General features: G+C 43.0%; 1 protein-coding gene across 1 annotated transcript; it reads left to right on the top strand.

Annotated features, from left to right (window-relative positions):
- Positions 1–2,879: 2,879 nt before the first annotated feature.
- LOC308175124 (zinc finger protein 862-like) lies at positions 2,880–6,112 on the top strand (the record flags this gene model as incomplete). The annotated part of the gene is made up of 10 exons (XM_080550844.1): positions 2,880–2,913; positions 3,281–3,450; positions 3,565–3,740; positions 3,818–3,987; positions 4,125–4,363; positions 4,490–4,747; positions 4,861–5,070; positions 5,380–5,562; positions 5,699–5,848; positions 5,939–6,112. 10 exons carry the CDS (start codon positions 2,880–2,882, stop codon positions 6,110–6,112), a joined length of 1,764 nt encoding a protein of 587 aa, XP_080406970.1.
- Between the last annotated feature and the right edge of the window lie 3,516 nt (positions 6,113–9,628).

Here is a 9,628-nt window from a genome sequence, read left to right as displayed (position 1 = left end):
CAAGCGATGATAGACATTTTGTTTACGTTTTCTGTAATGAGCAGGTTTGAAAAATTAAGAAAACCGTCGCATTATCTTAGTTTAATATAATTTCATGTTTCATGTTAATGTTACCTTTTTTTTATAACAAGCTTAAAAAAATAAATTAAAAAAAAACTTTTTTTAAAAAATAAAAAATACGATTAGTTGACACTAAAATTCCACGTCGACGAGTTTTTATGATCGACGTCGTCGATTATGTCGACTAATCGTTGCAGCCCTAACCCTCACTTGTCCAAGTTGTTGCTCTATGTTGCGCCCTTCTACCCCGAGTCACCAGGGGGCGTAACAGGAGCAAATCCCTGCAACCATAGAGTTCTAAAATTAGTAGAAAGTCTTCCCAGAAGAGTGGAAGTGGAAGCTGTTATAGCAGCAAAGGTGGGACCAACTCCACATTAATGCCCATGGTTTTGGAATGACAAGTTCAACAAGCACATATGGGTGTGATGTTTCGGGTGTCCCAATACTTTTGTCCATATAGTGTATATGGAAACTAAATTATTTAAATATTTTATTGTTTATTCAGATTTACAGAATTGGAATGCTCTGCCCTTGGATCTTAGATCAGCTGGCTCGGTCGAGGTTTTTAAAAAAACGCCCAAAGACTGTCTTGTATACACGTGGCTTTTGGATAGCCCCAAGGGCCTGTCTGTCTGTGTCCTGTTGATGTTGTTGTACACCTGTTGTCTGTTATTTGTTTTTATTTTCACTTGTTTGCCTGCTTTAACCTGCTGTGGCTTTCACTCTTTTATTATGCTTTATTGTGTTTCTTCTTTGTTATGTAAAGCACTTTATGACCCTTGGTCTGGGAAAGGTGCTGTATAAATACATTTTACTTACTTACTTACACCATCTATAGCCTCACCCTGCACCAGATCGGACATCAGCTCCAGTCTATGCAGTGTTTCCTCTATATGCATTTATTCGTGGCGGGCCGCCACAAATGAATTTCAGATTTCAGATTTAAAAAAATAAATAAATAAAGATTTAGGCCGCTTTTCAGACCTTCACAGCGCTAGACACACCCACAAGCGCGAAGCGACGCGCTTGCAAAACTGTTTTGTGATTGGTCGAATACATCTAGGCTGCGTCTAGTCTACAAGCTGTTACAAATGTTACAATCCATTACAGATTGAGTTAGCAACACTGCATCAGCGAGTCAGCGACGATGAGTTTGTTAAAGTATTTCAAACGAAAAGTACCAGAAGATGAGGAAGATGGTCAGGTAACTACACATAGTGAAAAATATGATGATAAATACGATGTAATAATATGATGAGACGGTATGATATGGCACGTGTGTGGTGGTCTTGCGGCCTGTCTTGTTCCAGCGAGTCAACTCGTATTACGAGTGCTTACCATCACCAAGTACGCTCGCCAACTAAAGCACTTGATTACGTTGATATAAACATACTAAGAACTTGGTAATAAGCATAATACGAGTTGACTACTATAATTAGACATTGTGCGCTCTGCGCTGCGGGCTAACGATCTTGTAACTTTGCAAACAATAGCAGCATTTAAAATGTTTTTAAAAAAAGTTTAGTTTATGTTCAACTGGAAAAGGTAGTGAGCACAGAATTTCGTGTTTTGATACTGCTAAAATTGCCTTTTAAAAAAGCCTGGAGCAGGAGAGAAGAGTGGAGCAGCAGAGAAAAGAGTAGCAGGAGAGAAGAGTGGAGGAGAGAAGAGTGGAGGAGAGAAGGGTGGAGGAGAGAAGAGTGGAGGAGAGAAGAGTGGAGGAGAGAAGAGTGGAGGAGAGAAGAGTGGAGGAGAGAAGAGAGGAGGAGAGAAGAGTGGAGGAGAGGAGAGTGGAGGAGAGAAGAGAGGAGGAGAGAAGAGTGGAGCAGCAGAGAAGAGTGGAGGAGAGAAGAGTGGAGCAGCAGAGAAGAGTGGAGCAGCAGAGAAGAGTGGAGGAGAGAAGAGAGGAGGAGAGAAGAGTGGAGCAGCAGAGAAGAGAGGAGGAGAGAAGAGTGGAGCAGCAGAGAAGAGAGGAGGAGAGAAGAGTGGAGGAGAGAAGAGTGGAGGAGAGAAGGGTGGAGGAGAGAAGAGTGGAGGAGAGAAGAGTGGAGGAGAGAAGAGTGGAGCAGGAGAGAAGAGAGGAGGAGAGAAGAGTGGAGGAGAGAAGAGTGGAGGAGAGAAGAGTGGAGGAGAGAAGGGTGGAGCAGCAGAGAAGAGAGGAGGAGAGAAGAGTGGAGGAGAGAAGGGTGGAGCAGCAGAGAAGAGTGGAGGAGAGAAGAGTGGAGGAGAGAAGGGTGGAGCAGAGAAGAGTGGAGGAGAGAAGAGTGGAGGAGAGAAGGGTGGAGCAGCAGAGAAGAGAGGAGGAGAGAAGAGTGGAGGAGAGAAGAGTGGAGGAGAGAAGAGTGGAGCAGCAGAGAAGAGAGGAGGAGAGAAGAGTGGAGGAGAGAAGGGTGGAGCAGCAGAGAAGAGTGGAGGAGAGAAGAGTGGAGGAGAGAAGGGTGGAGCAGAGAAGAGTGGAGGAGAGAAGAGTGGAGAAGGGTGGAGCAGCAGAGAAGAGAGGAGGAGAGAAGAGTGGAGGAGAGAAGAGTGGAGGAGAGAAGAGTGGAGCAGCAGAGAAGAGAGGAGGAGAGAAGAGTGGAGGAGAGAAGAGTGGAGCAGGAGAGAAGAGAGGAGGAGAGAAGAGTGGAGGAGAGAAGGGTGGAGCAGAGAAGAGTGGAGGAGAGAAGAGTGGAGGAGAGAAGAGTGGAGGAGAGAAGAGTGGAGGAGAGAAGAGTGGAGCAGCAGAGAAGAGAGGAGGAGAGAAGAGTGGAGCAGCAGAGAAGCAGGGAGACAAAGGAAAACACAGACTCTCAGGCTGGGACCCTAAATGGGCAGAGAACATGAAGTTCCCATGGCTGTACAACAGTAACCGTGGTGAGTATACTATTTACACCATATCATGCACTTCAGAATATTTCAGTGCAATATGACCAATAATGCCAATTTACTCTGTCCTTACAGGAATGTTTTGCCGCTTATGTCGGCAACATAAACAGACCCCAAAGGGAGGACAAGCAGGAGCCAATCGGCCATTTATAGAGACAGGCAGCAAACTATATAGGCTTGATCAATTGGACAGGCATGCGAGGACAGAGCACCACAAACAAAGTGTGAAGTTTCATGCTTCACTGGCACAAGGTGAACTTTATTCTTTAGATATAGGAAGCTATTTTAATTGATAAAGGACTATCAGGTATAACCAGCTTTTGTTGCAATAACCATTTGTACCTGCTTTGTATAGGTTCTTCAGTTGTGACTGCATTCAACCCAGTCATCAATTTAGAACACGAGGCCATCATTGGGGGGTTTAAATGCCTCTATTACCTCACCAAGCGAGAGCAGGCCCACCACACCAATTATCCTGCTCTCCTTGAACTTGCCGAGTTGCTGGGGTGTGACTACTTCAAAAAGGTAAACAATGATCATGCTTGCTATGTTGTTCTTGTTCTTGTTCGTTGTTCTTGTTCTTGTTCGCAAATTATCTTCAAAATGTAATATTCCAACTATAATCAAATGTATTTTTAGATAGGGAAACAGACCACCTACCGGTCCCATGTCATCATAGATGAAATGTTGGAGATTTTGGCTAAAGTGGTCATGGAGCCAATCCTCCAAAACATCCACTCGTCCTTGGCTATTGGGCTGGAGGTGGATGAGAGCACAGACGTCTCTGTGCAGAAGCAGCTGGATATACACATCAGGTACTATTCAAATCAAAGTACACTGATTGTGTCTGAGTAATACATATATGTTGAGGATGTCTTTTTGTGCTTTTCAGATATATGGACAATGAAGGCCAGCTCCACAGCCAGTTCCTCGATCTGGTGTCAGTGCCTGACGGAAAGTCAGCTACTATAGTGGCTGCCATAAAGGATGTGCTGCACAAAAACAAGGTTCCAACGGAAAGGTTATTTGGATTGGGAACAGATGGAGCTGCTGTAATGACCGGTATGAGACACAACATGAGCAAGTGGAATTACTGTAAATGGGTTTTTATTTTTACTGCATGTTTTAGTTGCTCAGACACTGACCATGAAATGGTATCTGCATGTCTTGATTCGATTATATTTATTTTCCTGTAACAGGGCGGGTGAATGGTGTGGCCAAGCAGCTGCAGGACGACTTCCCCTGGATGCTGCCAGTGGCGTGTGCTGCCCATCGCCTCGCCCTGGCATGTAGGGATGCCTCATCTGCGGTCCCCTACATGGCTACCTTCAGGGACCACTTGCAGCAGCTCCATCTATACTTTCATAACAGCGCCAACAGAACGGCCGTTATGAAAGCTGCAGCACAGACCTTGGGCCTCACTGACTTAAAAATGAAGGTGAGATCACAGAAAAACATAATAAAATACTTTTAACTTTTAACAGTAATGTTGGCCATGATTGTGTACTTCAGATGCACTTCCTGTGTTCTGAATGTCTTCTCTCATGACGGAAATATGTTTCAGCAAGTGAAGGACACACGCTGGCTGTCCCAGCACCTGGCAGTAATGAATTTGCAGCGGAACCTCAGTGCAGTCCTGGGTGCCTTGGCTGAAGAGACAGAGTTCCATAAGTGCCCAGTAGCCAAGGGCCTGTATGGGTTCTGCTGCACCTACCGCTTCGTTGCAGCGGTCTATCTGCAGGCGGATGTTCTGCCACATCTGGCTCGGCTGTCCAAGACGTTCCAGAAAGAAAATGTCAACTTCTTGACCATCAAAGAGCAGGTATTTCCTAAAGGCAAATCACTTTTAACATGTTGCTCTAGAACTCAATAGAACTAATCATAGCCTTACTGGAAAAAAATTAAGCCTGGCCCTTGTGTGACTACCTTTATGAGGTCCCAGTGACGATGGCGTGCCTGAGGACCATCAGAGATGCAGGGGATGCACAGCCCCCTGGCTCATTCTTGGCCCAGCTCAATAATGAGCTTGATAACCCTGCAGGATTAGGGGGGTTTAATATCACCCATGAGGAGGAGAGGGAGAGGAGAGGCAGAGGCCGGCTGGAGCAGACTAGGGAGGCGCTCTGGTCCCGGTTCAGGACGCAGGTACATTTGTTTTGGATGTTACATGTTGATCTAGTCTAGTACTATAAGTGTTAATCTAGTAAGTACTATAATAAGTCTGAGGAAATTAAACAAAATACCAGATAGGCACTAAGGTAGCCATCCCAGTTGTGTTTTGGAGGAAACAACATGACATTCAGTTTTCATTGCAAAACCACTAAAGCTATCCAAACTCCAAAGCTATCCAAACTTGCAGTCTTCCACTAGTATTGTATGTTTATCCTCTATACAGGGCATTTCTGTAAAAGACTCCCAGCGCTCAAACTAGTCTGTAATTTGTGCCATGTTTAGGTAATGGAGCCCTATCTGGATGGCCTCCAGGATAGCCTGGACAGAAGGTTCCAGAACCTGGACATCATGGGGGCATTTCATGTTCTGGGACCCCAAGCAGCCAAGGAGGATGATGCCGTCAACATTGCACAGCTTAACTCCCTGTCTGCAAAATTCCTGCAGCAGTCTGGAGGAAATGTACCGGTACTGCAAGAATGGCCTTCTTATAAGCAGCATGTGCTGATTGGAGCATTCAAGGTAAAATCTGAAAGTCACAATTAATAGTTCTGCAGAAAGATAATTGAGGACCCCAGAATAATGTTGTCTCACTGTGTTTCAGAACATGGACCAGCTCACTATGTGTAAACTGTCATCCCAGCACGATGAATGGGGACAGCTCTACCCATGTCTGAGTCAGCTGGCTGCCATTGCCCTCACAGTTCCCATCTCCAGTGTGAACTGTGAGAGGGACTTTTCCACAATGAATAGGGTAATTTACTAAGTAATCTAAATCTGATATTGTTTGATTTCTCTCACCTTCCCACATACCACTTATTTTTGTCATTGTTTCTATTTGCAGGTGAAGACTGACCTGAGAAACAGACTGCAGGGGGACCATCTGGCCGCCTGCATGATACTGAGCATCAACGGGCCGCCAATAACTGAGTTCCCTTATGACAGAGCCTTAGAGCTCTTCTTCAAAAATAAAATAAAAATACAGTGCTCTCAGCCAGGCTGCACACTTTGCCACTAAGCCCCCCCCCCCCCTCCAAAAAAAGCAACCCTCCCCTGTTTTTCCACCTAAGAAAAATCCACCTCTACCAGAAAACTGCATTACTTACTTTACTCATGTACTTATTATTGTGATTATGTACCTTGCTGCAATGCTAATGTTGAAAACATTAGGACACAGGAATTGCACACTACCTGACTACTTGAGAAATACCTGAACACTTTCATTTTCATCTTGTTGAACTTTGCACAGCATGTTACACTATTGATTGCACTTTAATTCTGCTGTAGTGCGACTACCATCACTTATCACTTTATTCCTTATCATTACTTAATTTACTTATTTACTTGTGATTATTGTGATGATGGTATTGTTGTGATTATGTACCTTGCTGCAAAGCTAATGTTGAAGAACCACAGCCAAAGATTTGTATTATTGTGTACTGTAAAATAAATTCTGATTCTGATTCAAGATTTTTTTGTATCATTAAAATAATAATAGTTACAACAACCATAAAGCCTCCATAATGATAAGCTGGCTAATTAGCTTAGGTAATACCAGATCAGCGCTATAATGGATGTTGACTAAAAGTGCACCTAAATCCACGCCCATCTCTCTCTAACCGCTGATCCAAAATCAGATTAATGACATTAAACATTCAGTTGACGACGTGACACAAGGGCTACTCCTGATTGGTCTAAATGTGAACCGGCATGAGAACCGTGCAGACTCAACCATCCCTGCTGAAAAACTGTCGCAAATTGACAGAAGAACTCGCGCAAGTTGGAAACACTGGGAAACTTTTGCCTTTCGCCAATGTGAATGAACCATCTAAAAGATACAAAAGCTGATCTAGCTAGGTGCACAAATAAGATATCACGTTAAATAACTTCGAAAAATTAAATGAAAACGGCGACAGATGGATGGATTTTTCAAGAAAAAAGATGTCCCAGACACTTCAAACATTGCTGAAGCTAGCAGTGGCTATGAGCGACCCGAAACTGCATGGCTGGCAGGAGCAAAGAAGCTAGGTGATGGGTCAGCTAACAGCGTTTATGGCGGGGTACCACCACCACCAGCTACAACTACAGCTACAGCGGGAGAGCCATCAGCATCGGCTAGCTGTGTTGGTGTATCAGCAGACATTAGCAAGTAAAAAAACGATTCTTATGTGCCGTCACTTTAGCAACGACACAGTATTGTCAAGGGGAAAAGAAGGGGAGACGATTTTTTTATTGACAACGGAATTACATGCTGGAAAAACATGCAGACACAGACAATAAGAGACACACGGGAGAAGTACGGGAAAACAGGGCTGATGTGGGTGTCATCAAAGGTAAGAGTTTGTTTTCTTTAACTCAGCTGATACTCAGCTGTTTACCGAATGCTCCATCTGACTGTGATTTTACTTCTGTAATGTGGTGGGTTGACATAATTCACGCACGGAACTATAGGTTGAGAGTATTGTTGAGTGCGTAGTACCCAAGTTGTTTAGACTGTTCTATTTACTGCTTGAGTGTGTTGTTGACAATCGTTCATATCCTTCATTAAACATTTAGCTTTGTCATTTGATACGCCGACTACGACTACCATCTCTCTGCACTACAGTAAACAGTTAATCAGTAACGTTAGCCGCTTTTGTGCTCATGTAGGCCTACTTCGTATTATATTATAGCTGATGATCTTTGTGTGTGTGTGTATGTGACTGTCAGTCACAAGTTTATATTCTGTATATTCATTACTATTTTTTTGGCCATCCGCTAGTTTTGGCTGGGTCGTTGTTTTGAGCGCGCGTGCGCGCAATCTGCGCGCGGTCTGGGCTACCCGCCACCAATGTACAAATTCCTGGAGGAAACACTGGAGGGCTAAGTGCCTTACCCAAGGGCACACTAGTAGTGGTGTGGCTTCAGGCGGGATTTGAACTCACAACCTTCCGATCACAAGTCCAACTCACTATCCACTAGACCACCACTACCCCTCCAACTACATGTTTGAAAGCAATTAAATCACTGAAACTCAATAGTTCCTCTCCCTGTCCACCTCAACAACTTTTATCCAAGTCTAACATCATATGGATACAAAGAGAATAAGTGACGCTTTCCACCAGCATTTTATCTCTGCAGGCCACCTCCTATTTGAAAGAAACATCTGGGACACAGTGGAGAGTAGGGATGGACGGTTTTTCGGTTAAACCGAAAACCGGGGTTTATAAAAATAGAAACGGTTTTTTATCAAAACCGTCTGAAACCGTTTTTTTTTTTTTTTTTTTTTAGAAGAATAAAATAGAATAAGAATAAAACTGGAACATGTCACATGTTTGTCGTGTGTGAAAATAACAATGATACAGTCTGAATCTGCCGCGCAATGAGTGAGAGGTTTGGTCAGTTGTGAAGAATAACTGAGGATTAATATCTAATTGGGATTATATTTAAGGGTAACGAATCACTCTATGGGAAAGATAGTTGCCTTCAGTTATTGGTAGATAGGAAAGTTTTTTTACAATTACTCGCTTACATTTAATAAGATCATTTTCGCTGCTCTCTGTAAAGCGCATTGGGTCACTTTTGTGAGAAATGCGCTATAGAAATAAAATGTGATTTGATTTGATATCAATCAATCAATCAAACTTTATTTATGTTCTATAGCACAAATCATGCATTGAATGTAACTCCAAGTGCAGTATTTACTAAACCACAATATAATAAAACAAGAGCTATACGGATCAAGAGTGTTTGTGCACAGCGCCACTGTGTGTGAAGGCGCTACTGAAAGTGATGACAGAACGCATGTCTCAGAAGATACGCGGTCACTTAGTGACGCAAAGGTAGTTCTGTATTTATCTCTATCTGTATTAGTACATTTATTTTGAAAGCTCTATTTTGACAGCTCTACCATGGGCACTTTTATTTTGATGGGGCATTCTTTGTTGATTGACTTACGACAGTTCAGGACGAGTCAGTCTCGCGGCATGTGGTTTTTATGAAAAGCTTTAAGTATGTTCACTGCATAATTCTAAGTCTAATATTTCAGTGATTATTGAGCAGTATTCAAATATTTAAATACATTGAGCAGCAGCTGAAACTTTGTCTAAGAACCAAGATATTGAGAAAGCAGTTCATTCAATGAAGACGCTGTTCCAAGAGATGATCTTCCGTGCAGGCGTGCACCCTGGATCAGCGGAGCTGGTGTGTTAAGTGTTCATGTGTTTTCATGTATGGTGTAGCTTACAAAAGTCTGCCTTTCCACTTATATTTGTGAAACTAAGTAGCCTAAATGTGTTGCGACTGTGCTTACGGTGTTTTAATGGTGTTCGACATGAGTGTATTGTAGCAGTAGGGCTCAATTATTTGAAATTGGCGCCCCCTTTTTTTTTTTTTTTTTTACATTTTTTTTTTATTTATTTATTTTTTTTACTGTATTTTTCGGTTAACCGGAAAACCGCGGTTTTACTCTCTGACGGTTTTTCGGTTTCAATAATTGGAAACCGTCCATCCCTAGTGGAGAGCGAATCAAATACAGGTGATCAGAGTCAAGCTA

This window comes from Nansenia antarctica, assembly GCF_963989245.1.
Source record: "Nansenia antarctica genome assembly, contig: SCAFFOLD_46, whole genome shotgun sequence".
In the NCBI taxonomy this organism is placed as follows: domain Eukaryota; kingdom Metazoa; phylum Chordata; class Actinopteri; order Argentiniformes; family Microstomatidae; genus Nansenia; species Nansenia antarctica.
The sequence above is the reverse complement of the archived record's forward strand: the minus strand, read 5'-3'. Positions and strand labels throughout refer to the sequence as shown.